Source organism: Xiphias gladius, chromosome 23, assembly GCF_016859285.1.
Source record: "Xiphias gladius isolate SHS-SW01 ecotype Sanya breed wild chromosome 23, ASM1685928v1, whole genome shotgun sequence".
Classification (NCBI taxonomy): Eukaryota; Metazoa; Chordata; class Actinopteri; order Istiophoriformes; family Xiphiidae; genus Xiphias; species Xiphias gladius.
In genome coordinates this window covers 12,708,616-12,728,792 of record NC_053422.1, presented here as the reverse complement: position 1 = coordinate 12,728,792, position 20,177 = coordinate 12,708,616, and the positions used below count along the sequence as shown (strand labels likewise).

The 20,177-nt window shown below is 42.7% G+C and overlaps 2 protein-coding genes across 3 annotated transcripts in view; one reads left to right on the top strand and one right to left on the bottom strand.

The window, feature by feature from the left end:
- The window catches only part of mrpl11 (mitochondrial ribosomal protein L11), a 49,978-nt gene that overhangs the window by 12,422 nt on the left and 17,379 nt on the right, over window positions 1-20,177 (bottom strand). The window lies entirely within an intron of this gene.
- tmem265 (transmembrane protein 265) lies at window positions 7,236-8,711 on the top strand. Its single transcript, XM_040120821.1, has one exon. The coding sequence runs from the start codon at window positions 7,236-7,238 to the stop codon at window positions 8,298-8,300; it is 1,065 nt and encodes a 354-aa protein (XP_039976755.1). The 3' UTR covers window positions 8,301-8,711.

Sequence of the window (20,177 nt, the reverse complement as noted above, 5' to 3'; positions counted from 1 at the left end):
AGGCATTTGCAATTAAAATCTGAGAAATGTCCATTTGATTTGACCCTTCCACCATATTCTCTGTAGTCTTTTTTGACACTCCCTCCGTGCTAATGTGATTGGCCTTTCAGCTTCACTAACTCTTTTTAACAAGATGTAGCACTGGTGTGCCAGGATGGCGTGTGTGTGTGCGTGCGTGTGTGCGTAAGTGTGTGCGTGCGCTAGCGTGTGTGTGTGAGGAGGGGAGGAGAGACAAGGATGGGAAAGAGGTGTATTAAAGTTGTCAGAATTTAGCCAGTGATTGTGGTCAATATCTGAACAATGAGAGTGGGTTTGTTTGACAAAGTTGATCAACGGGAGAGGAGACAAGTAATGAGAGGGCCGCAGGAGGTCCTCATGAATATGGGTAAGCGTGTGTGTATGTTTACGTATGAATACTTTGGCCTCATTTCAATCTGACAAGACCATCAGATGAGGAGTGGATGTGTGTGCATATTAAGCTGCCAGGGACTGCTGACGGTGAGGAAGTGTTCACTATGTGTGGTCGCAGGTGTTTTTGCATCTGAGAGAACAAGAAAAGAAAAAAAAAAACAAATGAGAGAGAGAGGAAGAGAAAGGGAGAGGAGGAGGAGGAGGAGGGAGGAGATGAGAAAGAGAGGGAGAATAGGTCAAAAGAAGTACTGTGCTTACGGAAGCATGGCAAACATGGAGATAAAAGGACACAGACGCACGAGGAAGGCCTTGGGGCACAAGGCAGAATTAATTGCCCCTGGCAAACAAGGCCACTGGATGAATTGCCCCGGGTGGCCGACACGGAGGAGGGTTGCGATACAGTGACAAAGGTGTTACAGCGGAGAGAGGCTGGCAGGAGGCGAGGTTAATTAAACTCTTCACTGTGAAACACTCTCATTCATTACCCTCATTACCTTGTTCATTTAATCTGCTCCGGTGTTGGCATTTTATCACGTTCAGCCCCACTGTAGTGTCATACAGCTGATTAGGTTTCATGTTGAACCCCTCGGCTGTAGAGGGGGTAACTGAGAGCGAGAGGCTGAACAGCAGGTCAGTTTAGGTCTAACAGATGCAGCCAAACACAGTAAAATAAATTCAGTTCACGCTGGACATGCATTTTACTTGATTTTCCACCCTGGAATCAGTGAATTAGTCTTAAAAGTGGAAAATGAAAACGATTTTCACCCCCGGTCTCCAGTGAAGTGTGCTGAGGCCAATGTATAGCCCTGCATAAAAGAACTGAGGAGCCCTGTTCAAACGAGCATGAGTGCAAAACTGACGGAGCGAACCAAATTCAGGGGCTCATCTTTAGAACAACCAAAACAAGCTAAAACTTCTCTGCAGTGTTTCTGCTGACTGGATCTTTGCCTAAAATAGACATAGGCTTCATTTTTTGTACCTGGCACCAAAAAAAGAATTTGCTATTTGAGGGCATGGTGAGCAGCAAGCAACCATGCAGGCAATGGTGGAACAAAATGGATAGTATCGCGACAAAACATCCCATTTTCAAGTCCATTAGGCCCCCCTCACAGTCTTGACAGTGTTGTGCTTTTTGCCACTTCACATGATTAATCACGTGTGAAGGCTGCAACAAAAACACAGGAGCCTGAACTGCAGGCAGCCGAGGCTCCACGCTGGCGATGACTGAAAAATCACAAGATACACTGACAAGTGGAGGAGAGACAAACAACAAAAGTGAATCAGGAGCTGGAACAAAGTCAGACTCCAACAACTGGTAGCAATGTTTTAACAAAGCTTGTGTTGTGTTTGTGGAGCGTTCAGAGAAATAGCAGTGAATTTTGCACACTAAAAGGTGCTATTTAGAGGGGTACTCCACTGACTCAACACATGAAAGTCAGCGTACAGGTGGTAGAGAGTACTACTGTGAAATAAAATTGTATAAAGCCTTTCATGGCTCAAGAGGGAGCTGCACAAAATCTGATAAATTGCCTTGTGTGATGTCACCTCAGGCGTCGGTTGGGTCTGAGGACAAGTTTGTGAATGAAAAAAAAAAAAATCCTGGGGGGGTGGAGTTAGAAAGAAGTGATCTTACCAGACCTCTGTAGTCTGCTCCTAATGTCTGCTTGAGGCTAGTGACTCGAGCCTACGTTAGCCTCCACTAGCATAACACACCCAAATCTATGACCCAGCTGTCCGCGGTTGAGTTGTATTGTGGGTAATGAAGGCCCCAGGTTATGACAACAAAGAAAACTGCATAGAATAAAAAAGACGATATTTCTGGTTCTGCTGCATTTATTTTGACCTTTTTTTTGTTGTCCATCATGAGTCAGACAATGTTATAATAGTTCAATGCTAAATCAGTGAAATAATCTTTTAATTCATGTCTCACACTCTGAGATGACACAGAGTAAGGAACAAAGGGAGGAAGATGGAGGGATTGAGTCTTCCATGTTTGCCATGTTTGTGGAGGTCAGCCTCGGGTCTGATGTGGAGCACGGCTTAGTGTTGACGCCTTTAGCATTCTTGGACAGTCTGTAACCCCGTGTGTCCTTCCAAACTTCCCCAAATCATGTATGAAGCAAAAAGTGATGACTGCACAGTACTGTGGACAGCCCGCCTGCCTGGCTGCCCCTCGCCCTCCTCTGCTATTGTCACTGTTCCCCCTGTCCTATTTCCTGCATCACTCCCCCTCTCTCTCCACTCTAAAAGTGAGCCAGTGTGCAGAGTGACCTTCAACCACACCCACAGGGAACAAAAAAAAAAAAGGGGGGGATAGTAGCAGGAAGGAGGAGAGAATGGGATGAACATGAGGAGAGGGGGGATGAAGAACAAAAAAAACAAAAAAACCCAAGTTTAAGTGAGGAAAATGGAAAATCTCTCTTCTCTTGGAAGCCAGCGGAGCGCAGAGCTGAATCTGACAAGAAAGATGACTCTCCATCCCCTTTCTCACCCATCTGATTAAACCTCTCACTCTAAAATGAACCCGGCACAGCGAGAGCCGTAGATACGAGGGAGTTGAGGACATTGAGCCTTTGCTAAAGGTGCGGACTGGAATGCCCACAGATTCACTTGAAGGAGCAGGACCTTGAGGACAAGGTGGTGCTGTGAAATTCCTCAAAACTATATCTGTGGCTGACAAAGGAACAGAAATTGAATTCTTGAGTGAGGAAAGCTGCCAGCTCTTTTCTAAAAAACAGTTTCCTCAAGATTCATTTCCGACCAGATCTGTCTCAGAAATTCCCAATCCTTCTGTTTAAGTATGCAGTAAACTGGCTGTAATGAGTTAATCTACAACAGAGGGATGATTTCCTTGTGTGACTAAGACAGTAAGTAGACAAAAGGCGGACTAATTAAAGTTGTAACATCTGCCTTCTGAGCTCTAAATGTGTCTACGCTACAAGCATCTTTTGCTCCACTTCACCCGCTCTTATTTCAAGCGCGGAATGGTAAATAAGGTATCTGCCTGCTCCCAAACAATACAACTAATCCTCTGCAAGTGGCATCATCATGATTACCATAACCAATTTGCAAACTGTAACTGGGTGCTCTGAAATATTCATAGCATCTTCTTCCAGCTAAACTTCCACAGTTGACGGTGGAAGAGAGGACCATAACCAATTTGCAAACTGTAACTGGGTGCTCTGAAATATTCATAGCATCTTCTTCCAGCTAAACTTCCACAGTTGACGGTGGAAGAGAGGAAGAGAGAGCTAGGGAGGGTGGGAGGTGTGGAGTGGAGCACGTAGCCTGCTTACAAATTAACACCACAACCAAACTCGAGCAGCGTGAGCCGAGTCGCTCCTCTTCCTCCTCTCGCCGTCGCGCCGCTCTGCCTCCCCTCTCTTACGAGCCATCTTCTCGGTTGGATCGGTCTGCGATCTCCGCGTCGCCTCCGCCGCCTTTGCTCCACTTCTGACCGACTTCGCGGCTGCTCCGCACAGCCGAGCAGCGGCCGTAGCAGCAGCAGCAGCGGCAGCAGCGGCAGCGGCAGCAGCAGCAGCAGCAGCTGCAGCCCTGCACGGCTCTCTGCCCCCGCTGCTGTGTCAAAAGATAAACCGACAACGGCAGACCCCGGCACTGCGGGAGGGGACAGATCCGGACTGAGCCTCTTCAAGAACCACGGAGCCAGCCGAGGGACGGATATATCTGCCATGCCAGATCTGCACGGAGGAGGAGATGTTGATAAGTATGAGCCGTTTTTTTTTTTTTGTTCCTAAAAACTCGGGTCTGCTTGGTGTGGCAGTGGCGATGACTTTCCCCTCTTACTGTCTCACGATGCGCCTTCTCCCGGAGCCTGACTGTATTCAAAACCCCGGACTGTAAGACTAAGACTTTATCACCGAGCCCGGCTCATCCACGACAATAAAAAGAGACTTTATTGGTCACCGACGGCGCTTCTACTTGGAGAAATAAACAAATTACTTGCTGTAAATCAAGCCCGGGAGGATCGAGCCCAAGTGCAAGACGAATGGTTCGGGTAACTAAGGCTTCACTTTACAACCAGCCATGCACGGATAAAACCCACGATACCTGCTGTTAATAGGGCAGTTATGAAACAGGTGTTGCAGAGGAGCGGTGTGATAGATTGTTAAATTGCCAGAGGATGCAAGACATCGCACAAGAGCAGCGCATAACCACATTTCAAGGAAAAACAAACGTGATAACTCCGTAAAAAATTGAGACAAGATCCTCGGTCAACACCTGGGCTGCCACCTGATAAATCAACAGATGTTGTAGTCATGTGTCTTTAAGTCTGGGAAGGGGATTTATTCAGCGGCGCATTATCAGGGATTGCACTCTGCCTGCTTCTCTATTAATTAATTAGTTTGCACATAATGGGAGAGATGTTGTCCCGATGCCCTTGATTCAGCAGTGCCATCTGTGATAACTTGTGACGGATAACGTTTTTGATGGAATTTGCGGCTCTGTGAGGTGTGTTCATGGGGATGAACTGGGTGTAGACAAATCAGTCTCCGATCTACATGGACCTCTGTCCACCTGGAAATCACCCTGTAGTAATAGAAAGCAAATGCAAGTGGCAAACCCCACCCCTTGCTTTATCTCTGTCAGTGTAAGCTTGTGTTGCACAGAACTGGGGAGATTTTTTTCAACGATTGCTTGGGGTGCATGTGCTAGTGTCATGATAAAGAGAAGAGGTGGAATTTTTTTTTTGGGGGGGGGTTCATTGCAAAATAGTACACCAGGGTAAAAAAAATAAAATAAAAATGAACAAATCTTTCACCTGCACACTATTACATAGGTTGCCTAACCTTGTCTAAAAGCAGTGTCACTCCCCAGACAGGGGAATGATGAATTTTGTCATTATTGATGAGCTGAGTGGACACATGGGCTGTCAACCCGGTCCCTCACTCAGACCAGAATAAATTATACAGCGCGGACAGGGAATCAAAAGACAAACACAGGCTGACAGGGAGATTTTCCAGGGTGAAATTTAAGGCGCAGGTGGAATAACTTAAGAGGCACGCCCTCCTTGAGAAAAAGCTAGCTGCAACAGGGGCTGCAAACTTCTTCATCCCCTTCCTCCCTGCAGAGTGGGTTTGTACCCCGAGAAGGAAAAACTGAATTTAAATTCCAATATCCTCTCAGTCTGCAGCTTGGTGAAATTCATTCAATTTTTCAGGGAATGATGATCAAGTTGCAGTGTGTGGTGAGACAAAAGGCTTCATGGACAATCAGATATTACGAAGGCTGGCATGATCCACGCCTGTCCTCCCACCATGCCTCCGAGCAGATTAATCAGTCGAGATCGTTCATTTCCTCATCTCTTTGATTCATCTATTTCAGAGCAAACCCTAATGTCTCTGATATTTCAATACCCGCGGTGATGGATGGATTTGGATTCCTACAGTCCAGGCTAGCTCCTAAAATGCATGTCTTTCTATAAGTGGGTGGAAGTCACTTTCTATCTGCATTCGAGTCTTTTCCTCTTCATCACTTTCACGCCCTCTCCCCCTGAGCTTATTTATGAACTATTACCATCATACAGTTATACTTTATTAGGCACATAGACAGCCAAAAGGCCTATCAATCTTTCACTTGCTGTCTTGCGCTCATTCTCCTTTTCCACACACACATACACATGCAATCTCAAAACCCCTTTTTTTTTTAAAAACCAGCAGAGTTCCTCAGCCATTTTCAACGCTTCAGACAGCACCGAGGAGATGGCAGATCTCCTGTTAGTCTTACAGTGAGGGAAGTGATGTGTCTTCCGTCAGCAAGATATCAATACACATTTTTCACTGGCACACTTTTCTCAGAGGCCGTAATCATGCTGACAATCTCTCGCTTGATCACGCTCAACTGTTGCTGTTCCAACACATCTGAGCTTGTAATGATTTTATATTATAACATCATCAATCCAGTTGAAGGGTTGACACCCCCCGAGTGGTGCTGAACAGATAACAGACAGACAGTCTTGCGGCCTGTGCTGTGCTTCAGTTAAATACCACAAAGAGATGTTGGTTCGATCACACTGTAAATTCAATTATCATTTTTCATGCTGAGACCAATGTTCAGGTTTTTTTTCTGTCCGTGGATGAGATATGAGCTGTAAAAAAAAAAAAAAAAAAAAAAAAAAAGATACCCAATATTCAGCCAAATTAGCATTGCCTGCATGCACTCACCCTGTTATACAGTGTATGAACACAAAAATGAGTAAAACACGTCTCGAAACAAATAGCAAGTTATCAATATTCATCTAAATGAGAGGGGAATTTGCGATGATTAAAGGCTGCAGCACAGTATGAGAATAAACATGGCAGACTATAGAGGCAAAGAAAAGGCTTTGACAGGGCACCTAACTGCGCCTGAACACAATTAATAATGAATATGCTGAGTACAAAAAGAGAAGAAACAACAACAATGAACAGAAAAAAAGTAACAGCAGAGAACTTGGGGAACTCTCAGAATCAAAAAGAAGCAATGTTGGGACGTTTATGGAAAATGAAGACTATTTAATTCAAAGAGCCTCAGAGTTAACAAAAACAATTTAACAGGCTTCTCAGCTTGAGCAGCCAGGATAGATGTGGCTCTGGCCAAAGATGAAGGGCGCTCACTGCTCACTCAGCAGCCAGTGTCTCTAACCATAGCAACAAGCATCAAACTAGTTCACTTTTGGTTTTGAATTAGTATAGGGAAAAAAAACAAGGGTGGTCTTATCTTGCAAATTTGTCAGTTTTACTGGGGACAGATGGCAGCGCGTGAAGCGATGCGTGCAGAGTTTGAATTGTGTTGATGTTACAGATTTTGTGTCTCTTACAGGCATGGTGCCCACGCCCCAGGTGTGCGTATCAACCCTGGTCACGGTGAGCACGATGGCAGTGGTGGACCTCTACCTGCTGGAGCAGAGCATGCTGGGGGCTAATGGTCTTCCGGGACCTAGTGTCTGGCAGTGTGCGGTGGTGTTGCTAGGAGATGTCGGCTTCCTGCTCGCGCTGCGCTTCGTGTCTGCCGGTGTGGTGTCAGAGGTGCGGTCGCCACGTCGTGGTTTTGCCAATGCCCTCTGGTTCCTGTTCCTGTCCCTGCTCCAGCTCAAGCTCTTCTTCGTTTGCCACAACTACAGGCAGGAACGCCGGCCGCCAGACCCGCTGGCCAGGAAGACCCTGACGCTGCTGCTCTCCATCTGCCTGCCCTCCCTGTTCCTAATCCTGACGGGAGCTGACCACATGACCCCTCAGCGCAGGAAGCAGGAGGTGCGGGGCCGGCTGCTGTGGGTGGTTGTGGACCTGCTGGATGTGCTTGACCTGCAGGCGGGGCTGTGGGAAGTCCAAGGAGGGGCTGCAGTGGGGCCTGGAGGGGTCGTTGAGCAGAACCTGCCCATCTGGGCCGAGGGCCTGGTCTTCTTTTATTGCTATGCGCTCCTGCTGCTGCTGCCGTGTGTGGCCCTCACAGAGCTGGGGGCAACCGGTCTGCCGGGACAGCGGGGGCCCCGTAAGGAGGCTTTGTACCCTTGGCTCAGCTTGGTCACTATCAACATCTTCACCCTGGCCCTGAGGGGCACAGGCATGCTCTGGTACAGGGACCCCTGTGTTTCAACTGTGTTCCTGGGGAAGAACCTGCTGGCTCTGGCTGTGAAGCTGAGCTCAGCCTGGGAGAGACACAAGCAGGAGCGCGCTGCTGCGGGAGCTGGGATTGTCGCTGGAGCAGAACCAGGAGACTCGACCCTGCCGAGCCAGAGCTCAGAGCAGGGAGAGGGCCAGGCCCGGGGGAAATCTCCTCCCTCTCATTATCACACACTGTCTTGCTCCCAAAGCCACACTCTCTCCCATGTCAGCCTGGAGCCCGCAGAGACGCCCTTAGGACCCTCTTTCATCTCCCATGAACTCTAAAGACACTCACTCAGTCTGAAAATGCACGCATGCACAAACGCATGTACACACACCCACACTCAAAACTTGGACCAGCCATGCCAGTATCACATCCAAACAGATAACTTGTATTGAATTTCAGTACAACAGCAATGGGTATGATGCAGAGCTGTGGAAATGCATTTGGCAAGATCGGTTTTCTGCACATTTCGTTGTGCTAGGAATAACTCAAAATGCATTGCTGTGATTTGTGGGAGTGTATTTTTAAATTGAACACTGTGAGCACATCTATCAGAGTGTATAGAATATTCCAGAAATGTAAGATGAAGTCAAGAAGTGTTTGTTCTTGTTTACTCGGGGCACAACTGCCACACTCTGCTGAATTCTGTCCTTCACACACCATTTCGAAGCTGTAGTTTGAGTTGCTCTTTTTTGCTAAAAATCTGATGCCACTCCATATACTGAATCTGCATAGGAGTGAGGAACACTCCTCTGTGATTCACTTATTTTTTAAATTTGATTTCAGTTAATATGGTGTGTGGGAAAAATTACATCAACACCCTTCTGTCATTAGATGTCAAAAAAAAAAAAAAAAAAATCCACTTTTACCTTTCAGTGTACATTTTCACACTTTACAGGGAAATTTAACAGAGAAATTTTTAATACAGAGGAGGGATGATTTATTTTTTCCTTCAGTACCAAAGGGGCATGATTTAAAAGCCATCTAGCAGTAAAGCTCACTCTACACTGTGCTCCAGTATTCCAATGTAGAGTCTAATCCAGTGGTTCCCAACCTCTTTGGCGTGTGACCCTTTAAATCTAAGTCTTCCTGTGACCCCAAGTGATGTTCCCTTATTAGATTTTTCTTCTTTGAATACATTTTAGAGGCTTGAAGATGTGAAATGATCTAGTTTTTCATAATATAAAAATTCAAAGGATACAGAAGAATCAGAAAAAAAATAAACAATTTGTGTAGCATATGGATTTTTTTTGCCTCATATCCAGTTGTTTTTCATAATCTCATGACCATATTTATCTTGCGACCTCTTTGAGGGCCCCCGAACCAAGGTTGTGCACAACAAATTATGTTGCCAGATTTTCATTCCAACCAAAGGTAACACTGACAAATTTTATTTATTAGTTACTCTTGTCCGGCGGAAAATGTTAATCAGAAGGAATCAGTCACTGTGGTGTTTGGTGGAGTGAAAACCTGCAGACTCAGCTTTTATTTGATTTAAATGCAAACATCAGTTAACTCGCTGATCCATTTTAGTCAAGATTTTAGAGATGCATATGACATCTTCATAAATATTTCAGAACAACTGTTGCTGTTAAAACCATCCAATGGAAATTTTACCACAACAAAATGTGCGTAACTCAAAATACCAACTGTTTATGAAAGATATTGTTTCCATAAATGAGATCTTTTAACGGTAGGGCTGAAAGATGGGCAATAAACATTTTGCATTATCTTAATCCTATTGTAGCACAAACTACAGGTCTATTTTACTACACTGTTTACACAGACAGAATACCACTGTAAGTTATCCCTTTACAGTTTGAAAACACATTCAAAACTCATCTTTTGCTGTCTTTTACCATCTGTACTTGTCTCACAGCTGCCTGTCCCACCATCCAATCCCGTTTTTCACTTTAGATTAGTTAACTTTTTAATCCCATATGAAATACGGATTCACAAATTTGTTGGGATGTGGGTGTTGCAGTATTTGGGTGTCGTGGGCTTATGGGTCAGAGCAGCAGGTGTAGAGGATGTACAGTACAGTCAAGTGCCTTGTTTCCTCATGGAGCTACGAGCCTCTGGATTGTCAAGAGGCGTACACAATGTGTGTACCGTGTGGAACTGGGACATATGCCAAGTGTATACTGTGAAGTAATTCCATAGCCTCTGTCAGCTACACCTCCAGGACAAGAGTGCAAACTAATAAAATGTTTCATAGTCGCCTAGCATTGACAGTTCATTGGCTGTTATGCAGGCGTGTTATTGGCAGACTGTCACCCTCACATAGGGAAAAAACAGGAGTAGTCCAAAGAGGCCTTAAGGACGAATAACTGCCTGATACTTGCAAAACCTCCACTATATTAAACTCGATCAACTCTCATTCTGCCGTCACAGAAAATTTCATGTTTTTCTCGTACTGAACTGGTGAAGTAAATGGAAGCTCCCCACATATTCAAGACAGAAAAGCAAGCTCTTTGTTTCACAGAGTGGCAAACTGACGAAAGGCTGTCATTTATCACAATTAAGCCAGCGGCCCCATCAGCCCGGATCCTCTCGCTGTAATCCTTGAGTGTGCTGTCGTCTTGTCTGCCTTTAATGCTGAAAGAGAGAGATGTCTTCATGTGAAGGGGTGTGCATGTCAAGAGTTGTAGTTAGTGTGTGTGATGCTTTTCAGAGTGAACTGGCTCTTTGCGCACAGGGGCTGTGAATGCACCCATCAGCCTCTCCTCTGAGCTTTAATGGTCCTATTAATTGAAATTGAGGCTATTTGTCAAAATGCAAGCGCTTATTCTCACTGCTTTATGCTTGATTTACAGGCTGTATATACAGGATGTATTAAGACTAATGTACACACTCAGTCACAAAAATAAATTCATTTAAAGTTTCAGTGGGGAATTTCTCTCCAGTTCAGAGAGACTTTTAAGGAAAAACCACAGAGTGTAGTAGGCAGCATCCAACTCTTGACTACCCTCTTTCTTTCATCTCCGTCTACCTCGCTCACTCTACATTTCAAACACACACATCTCATATTTCTATTATAATAAAAGCAGCGACTGCATAAGCAGCAGCCTCGGCAAATGACTACCTCCTAGAATTTGTTACACCTGTTAAGCTCCAGATACAATGCTCAGCATTTCCCTCAGCTCCCACTGAGTTTCATAACCTGCTCCTGAAGGAAAGTGCATGAGCCGCTCTCCTATATTCTTTCTTCTTTTGCCGCTCTCTCCGGTGATCTCTATACTTACCCTCCATTGGCCTGTGCTAATTTCACTCTAGCCTGTAATTATTCTACTGTACCAAAGCTGTCAGTTTCCCTTTTTTGTCTTCCATTCCTTCTTTTATTTCTCTCGTTTGTTTAAATTTTCCCCCTCAGCCAACAGGCATACTGTCTCTCTACACTTCCTCTGTCAAGGGTTGTTACTCAGAGACGAGGAAAAAAAAACTAAGGATGAGGGGTTGGCTAAGATTAAAGGGCTGGGGCCTCTGCCTAAAGTAGAGCAACTGCCGACTGCTATTTATTTACTGTTTGCTACACGCAGTGTTTGCTTGATGGAGCGCGGGAGCAGAGAGAGAGAAACGCAAACAACACATTTCCCTGACAACAATGACATCCCAAACAGTCCAAAAGGAGGCACCTTTAGATGCACATATGGCTTTGTTTTGCTTGGCTGAGTACTTGGTTACAATCCATCTCACCTCATTACCCCTGATGTGGCGGCAGCTACAGTATGCCTTAAAGCTCACACCTACCTAGTCTGGCAGCAAGCCAAATTTAACAGACAGACGTCTAAAACATTCATCATAGCACCCACCATTAGCACAACAGCTATTGGAGGGAACTTCAAAGTATATTCTATGAGAAAGAAATGATGCAAAAGAACCTGATACTCCTATGATATGCAATGCAATACCGGAGACAAATGCATAATAATAAAGTTAACAGCTGTTTGGAATATACCTGCAGCTGAAATAAAACAAAATACAAGAGAACCAGGGTTAAATCCTTTAAGATAATTAACAAACAACATTAACTGCCACATATTAACTGATTCCAGCTCATCAAAGCTAAGGGTTTGCTGCTTTTCTCTGTTTTACATAATTATGAATTGAACAGAGGTGAAAGAAGTATTCATATATTGTTTTTGTAAATATATTTTTTGTAAATATATGTTTTATCCCAAAAAAGCAGAAGATACAAAACCACCTACTCATCCCCTAAATACAAAGAGTCAGTCAAATTGAAATCACCATTACCATCCCTACCACCCACCCATCCACCCAAACCCAAACCCGAACCCAAACCCAAACCCAAACCCATTGAATTATGTATAGAATACATCTAGGTGAGGGAGGGAAAAAATACAATAAGATAATCAAAAAAATTGTTTGCTCACTGCTGTATTAGGACACGTATGGGGTCCTCTCTACTCTTTAACAAGGGTTTTCTGTAGAGAGTCATAAAAATCCAATACGGGCTTCCATATCGTAACAAAGGTTTGTGACGACCCTTTGAGTGTGCATTTAATTTTTTCTAGCTTTAAAAAATACATAACATCTTTGACCCAATGAGAAAAGGATGGAGGAGCTGCGTTGCTTCCATTTAAAAAAGGTATGCAAGGAGTGTAGTGGGTGTAGTGAAAGCTATGACCACATAGGTGTTATTTGGTGAGAGAGCAGAGGATTCCTGTGATGTGAAACGTAAGAGGTCACAGGCTGAGTCAGTGTCAAACTGGATTCCAAACATCTCACTAAAAGCTTTCAAAATACTTATGGAGAGATTCAGACACAGCCAGAACATGTGCATTAACTCTGCTGGCTGGCCTCTACATTGAGGGCATAACAGCTCACTGTTGGGATAAATCTTTGCCAATCTAGCATTAGTTAAATGAACTCTGTGTACCACTTCCACTTGTATTAAACCATGTTTAGCAGACATAAACGATGTGTGTAAAGAGTCTAAGACAGAGTCCCGTTGGTCATCTGTTAAAACTATTCTAAGTCCCAGGCCATTTTTAAATTTTCAATGGAGCATGGTCTGATGTTGTTAATGAGCTCATAAAACTGGGTTATCAGTCCTTTACGGTCTGAATTCAATTCAAGGATATTGTCGAAATGTGATTTTATGGGCTTATCTGGAAATTAATTAAATTTCTTTTTTACAAAGCTCCTCATCTGTAGGTATTGAAAGAGATAGATTTTGTCAAAGATTTGACATAATTGAGAGAAAGCTGCAAATGTCTCTTTATGTGTAGATTGTGGAACTTCCTTGCAGCTCCCAAATATCTTCTAAACTGAGCCCATATACTTACTGAGTGATTAACTATTATATTTGAACTCAAATTATTCCTAAGAAGGGGCAAGACTGCACAAACCACTGAGCCCAAGTGGTGCTGGCACGATGAGAACTCTAATTGCAACCAGTCTGCCTTTCCTGCAATTGGTATGTCTTCAAACCAGTGAATTAACTTCTGAATGTTGCATGCCCAATAATAAAAACGGAGCACAAGCACTTTGGTCTTTGGAGATAGGCCTTGCTGAGCTGACTAGATTTATTCCCCCATATAAAAAGGGATAAAAGTTTTATTAAATGTATTTTTTTATATAATTACAATGGGGATGTTTTGGAGGGGATATAAAAACCTTGGCAACACTCATTTTAATAAGTTTAACGCGCCCCGCTAATGATAATGATAAGGCGGCCCAACAATTCATATCCTGTTTACACAAGAGCGAGTGACCTTGATACCCAAGTATTTAAGTGTTTAAAACCATCTTGGACCCTTCTAAAGGGAACAAGGCTGGAGAGAAGTCCATCTGCTTCAGAATTTAAAGGGAAAAGTTCGCTCTTCTGTAAATTTAACTAATACCCCTAGTTTTTTACAAACTGATTCAGAATATCTAGAATGCGGGGGAGTGATAAAGCTGGATCAGAGACATACAGAAGCAGACTGTCTTCATAAAGAGAAACACTGAACTCTATCCTACCCCAATTTGTACCTCTGACGTCCTTACAAAGTCGCAGTGCTATCACTGGGGGCTCAACGGCCAGTGCAAACAAGAGAGGGGAAAGTGGGCACCCCTGTCTTGTCGCCCTTCCAAAGGGGAAGGAACCACATTGAGTATTATTAGAGATTATGGCTGCAATTTGATCCAGGCAATGAATTTGTCTTTGAAGCCAAAATTTTGGATTGTGAAGAACAGATATTTCCACCTGACCCGATCAAAGACTTTCTCAGCATCAAGTGAAATCAATATATCTGGGCACTTTGACCGGGCCAAGTGGACAACATTGTATTGTTTTCCTAGATTTCAGTAAGAGTGTTGGCCTTGAATAAATCCTGTTTGATTGGGCAAAACAGTATCTGGAATCACAATCTCCAGGCATTTAGCTAAGACCTTGGACAAAAATTTAAAACACAGCTCAGTCATGGCATAAGTGCTAGTGGTGACGTCACAGTCGGTGCAGTTTGTGTCAAACTTTTCTGTCTTTAATGTTAAAAGTGTATCACGACTGAAACATCCTGTGGAATTGGATGGGTTGTTCTTGGATTATTCTCATCATATGGATTGTCAGTAATTTTGTTGTTTGGAGCACTCATTTAAACCAAGGAAGAGGTGGCATGGACTCACTTATAACCTTAACCGGGATAACCTTCTAGTCCTACGGAAGTCCATCCATAGTCAACTGAATGCAACCATCCTTATCCCGCCTGATATAAAATCCAGTCCAAAGAGGAAAAGAGGTAGGCAAGGGGCGGGCGCGTTGCAGACTTCGATGGCACCCTTTCAAACCTCCACTAACCTCAATTATTCTTTCGTTGAAAAATAAACTGGACTTGCTAGATGCTAAATGGCGTATCTTTGCTTTGACTGAGTCCTGGCTGGATGAGTCTTTCCCGGACACTGAAGTTAGCCTTGATGGCTTTTGGATTAAATGGGCAGACAGAACCAAACACTCAGTAAAAGTGGGTGGCACTGGGGTCTGCATGCACATTAAGCCCCATTGGTGTACTAACATCAAGGTACACAGGAATATCTGTAGACCGGACCTGTCCAAACGAGCCTTTTACCTCTCCTGGGAGTTCTGGACTGTTGTGCTCAGGTGTGTGAATATTCCCCAAAGCGCCAACATCAAGGCAGCAGCCAAGCAAATAGTGCAGAACACACATGCTATGGTCAGCAATTACCTAGATGCCCCTGTGTTCCTCCTAGGTGATTTTTTAGCTGTTGGCTTGATCACGCTCTGCCAGCCTTAAACCAATATGTAAAGTTAGGTGCATAAGTATTTGGACAGTGAAACAATTTTTGGAATTGTGCCTCTGAACACCACCACAATGGATTTGAAACAAAGCAATCAAGATGTGATTGAAGTGTAGACTTTCAGCTTTAATTCATAACGTTTCACAAAAGTATTGCATTAACCGTTTAGAAATTACAGACATTTTTATACATTGTCCCTCATTTTCAGAGGCTCAAAAGTAATTGGACAATTGACTGACAATCAGTTTCACGGCTAGGTGTGGCCTGTTCCCTAGTTATTGCATGACAAATTAATGTTCGTGGGAACTTTCAATATGCGGTCTGAAGAGGTGTCGATACAAATCAAAAAGACCATCGTTAGGCTGAAAAAACAGAGCAAACCTATCAACCAGATAGCAGAAACTTTAGGAGTGGCCAAATCAACTATTTGGTACATTCTTAAAAAGGAGAAATTCACCGGCAAGCTAAGCAACACCAAAAGGCCTGGAAGACCATAGAGGACAACTAAAAGTGGATGATTGCAGAATTCTTTCCTTGGTGAGAAAAACCCCTTTACATCTAGCCGGGTCAAGAACACTCTCAAAGAGGTAGGCATATCATTGTCAGAGTCAAGATACGCCTTCAGGAAAGTAAATACAGAGGGTTTACCACAAGGTACAACCCAGTGGTATAACTCAAGAACAGAAAGGCCAAATTAGACTTTGGCAGAAAACATCTAAAAAAAAAAGCCTGCCCAGTTCTGGAACAAGATTCTTTGGACAGATGAAACCAAGATTAACTTAGAGTATGGAGAATAACAGGAATGGGCATGTATGGCTGCTAGTGGAACTGGGTCACAGGTGTTTGTTTATGACTACTGACAGAAGTTGCAGGATGAATTCTTTAGTGTATAGGATTATACTATCGGCTAATATTCAGCCAAATGCTGCAAAACTGATAGGACAGGGATTCAGAATACAGATGGATAATGACCCAAAACATACTGCACAAGCAACCCAAGAGCTTCTCAAGGCAAAGAAATTGAATATTCTTCAATGGCCAAATCATACACCTGACCTCAACCCAATTGACCATGCTTCGCACTCCCTGAAGACAAAACTGAGGGCTGGAAAACCCATAAACAAGTAGCAACTGAAGGCGGCTGCAGTAAAGGCCTGCCAAAGCATCTCAAGGGATGAAACACAGCATTTGGTGCCGCCCATGGGTTCCAGACCTCATACAGTCATTGACTGCAAGGGCTTTTAATCCAGGTATTAAAAATAATTCTGATATTTATAATTGTGTTGGCTTGTCCAATTACTTTTAGCCTCTGAAAATGAAGGACTATGTATAAAAAAGGCTGTAATTCTTAAATGGTTGATGTGATATTTTTGTTAAACCCCTGAAATTAAAGTTGAATGTTTACACTTCAATCACATCTTGATGGCTTCGTTTCAAATCCACTGTGGTGCAAAGAGGCAAAATTACAAAAATTGTGACACTGTCCAAATACTTATACACCTAACTGTAGATATACCGACAACATTTAACAAAACTGGGCTACAGCAATATTTCTGGAGCCTACACAGCCAGAGCTCTTCCACCACTAGGTCTAGCAGACCATAACCTCATCGACCTACTTCCTGTTTACAAGCAACAGCTGGAACAACACAGGCCTGTAACACACAGCTCCTGCCAATTGTCGGAGGATGCTACTGCACGCCTTCAGGGCTGCTTTGCATGCACAAACTAGGAAGTCTTTGATAAAGAGCTGGACGAGCAGATTTCGATCATCACTGACTGTATCAAATTTTGTATGGATACTTTAATACCAGTAAGGATTATCAGAAAATACCCAAATTCAAAACCCTGGATCACCCCACAAATTAAACATCTTTTCAACAAGAAAAAACATGTATTTAGGTAGATGGTCTTTGTAGTACTGAAATCTATAAACTGCAACATATAAAATGAAATTTTTAAGGCCAAATTACCTTTAAATATAAACTAGAACTGGAATTTGCAAATATAAACACCAAACAAGCCTTTCAGCGAGTCAGGACACTCACTGGACAAGCCAACAAGCAGATCACCTGTGCACCAGATCCCATCACCTTTGCCAGTAATCTCAACAATTTCTATGGCCAATTTTGATACGTTTGATTTCTCTGCAGAGTGTGAGAGTCTCTTGGACACTTTGTCTTTTCATGAGCTGGACGATGAGTCCCTCCTAACCAGGCAGGATGTCTATCTCCAACTCACTAGGTGTAAACCCTATACGGCTCCTGGGGCAGATGGAATCCCAGGTTGGGTCCTGAAAAGCTCTGCCCCGGAACTAACACCCATCCTTCATTCTCTCTTGCTCAGACGACTCTGTACATCAACAATCCATGTTATATGGAAACATCAATTGTCATCCCTGTTCCTAGAAAAAGACACATGTATCAGAGCTAAACCATTATAGGACGGTAGCAAGTTATACAGAACGGTCCATTTCAGAATAACATATTTTAGATTATACTTATTAATACATCAATGTGTAAGGATTCTTAATGTTGCAGATGGTAAAAGTAGGACTAATTTTAGCTACTTTCGATGCTGCTGGGTAGATTATACTTGATAATAATGCATCATTATTTGTTGATTTCATTTTGTATTAAGAATCCGAATCTGCAAAGTAACTGGAGCTGTCAGTTAAAAGTGGTGGTGTAAAAAGAACCACATATACCTCTGAAATGAAGTGAAGTAGAAGTTCAAAGTGGCATAAAATGGAATTACTCAAATAAAGTACACATACCCTAAAACTAGACTAAGAGTAGAGTACACATGAGTGTGAATGGGTTGACTATTGTTAGTTGCAGCCTTTAACAGGCATACATTTGTCTTAATATTGTACCTACATAGAAGGTAATGAAATCAAAAACAAGACCAGTGAAGACCATTAAATGTGTAGACTGAAATGAAAAGAAATGCAAGAATATAGTTCTAAAGAACAGAAACATGAAACTAAGTGGGATGTTTTAGAAAAGTGCAAGTGAGCGTCCAAGTGCGAAAAATCAAAAACAATTAAAAGTAATTTCAACTGAGTCTTGCATCCATAATTTAATTTACTTTGGCTGAAACTGAATATTTGGGCCGGACAGATGGAGAACACATGCTCAAAAGGTGAAATGGACCACAAACTAAGACAAGCAGTAAAGACCACACAGCATACTTGGTGAAGTTTGTGAAGAAACCACTATTCTTAGTTGCGTGTCATCTTGAGCTGTCACACATTTCAAAATTTTTTTTTAGCTTCTTTGGAAAAGGAAAAAGTGCTTTTTTTGGAGGGAATAACACCCACAAATACCACATACACCCACTGCTGCTGACATACCAGCACTCCTTTCACTCTGACATGTTTTATATGACATGAGAGACACGAAGGATTGTTCAAAAATGTATGATTGTTATTGTTTGGCGTTTTTATGTATGCCTATTGGTAGCAACCATTAAAAATATGCCCCCTGTCAGTCAAGTTTTTGCATAAAATGTTACAGGTGTACAATGTCTTCTGTTAAGTGAAATTATGTAACATGGTATAAAAGTAAATTTTAGTCATATTTTGAAGCTCAGAGGGAACTCAGAGGTCTCCAGTGCAGCTGAGGGGAAGGAAGATTTAGCTGAGCCCTAAATGTGATCAGTAAAAATCTTAAAATCAATTACACATCTAACTGGTAAACAATGTAGAAATGGTAAAATTGGTTTATTATGGTCTCTTTACTTGGCAGCAGTTAAAATCTGAAGTAACACAGGAAAAACATTTCCCTGTTTACAGAAGAGCGAACCAATAGACTAACTCCACATACTGTGGAGGCATTGAGCTTGACCATTTCTGGGTGTAAAGTAGCATAATCTGTAAGGGTTAAAAGACTGAGCACAGGGGACTGAGTTTCGAAATGGAGACGGCATCATGCCCATAAACTTGTATTGATAATTTCTCCATTCTCCCCAGCCAAACTTGCAAGATTTCTGCAAGATTCTTGAGAACAAGATTTCAACATCTGACACATTGTCACCTTTTAAGTCGATGAAGCAAACTTGTTAGCAAACAGTTGCTTATTTATGCATCCAGCAGATACAGATATATAGCATTCATTTGGAGTCATGCTCCTAGCCACCTGATGAGGTCCTACATTCACTCTCTCTTAACTCTGTTTCAGTCACCAACTCCTGAGAGAAACATCTGGCTTTTGAGCAGCTAAATGCTCCACTATAGTAGAGCTGAGAAGTGCAGCAGTGTCTGGTGATAAATCTGTAGATTTGTTATGACGAGTGACCAATTTCACATTAAACATTCATGTGATTCACTGTTAATATCAAAATATTGATTGGTGCAGCTTTAAGGGAGGTCTCAAAAAATTTGACTTATCAATTGCTGTCCAATGAAAAGCTCTTGAATTTCTGACACTCCCTTACTGAATGACAGCTTATGGAAACTGGGTCACTAAAAAGGTAAAACTAAGTGTCATCTGTACGGTAAAGGAGCACTTATAAGTGTATTATGTTTATAAGTGATGCAGAATTTTGAAAGAGAAAAGAACAGAGTCTAGAACTGAGTTGTTTGGGTTGTGAGAGGTTGACTTACTTCTTCATTAAAACTAGTTGGGAAGAAGCCATTGGAAAGAGAGAAAACAGCAGGACTGACTAAATCAAAGAAGTAGTTGTGATGGCGCTGAAACAATGAGTCAAGTAATCAAATAGCCAATGGACAAAAATTATTTGGTAATTGACTAATGGTTTGCCTTTTTTTCAAGCAAAGGTTCAAAATGTGTGAGTTTTCTGGTTTCACAATTGTGAGAATTTGCTAGTTTTTTCTGTTCCATCATTCTAAACTGATTATTTTTGGGGTTTTGAAGTGTTTGTCAGACAAAAAAAAG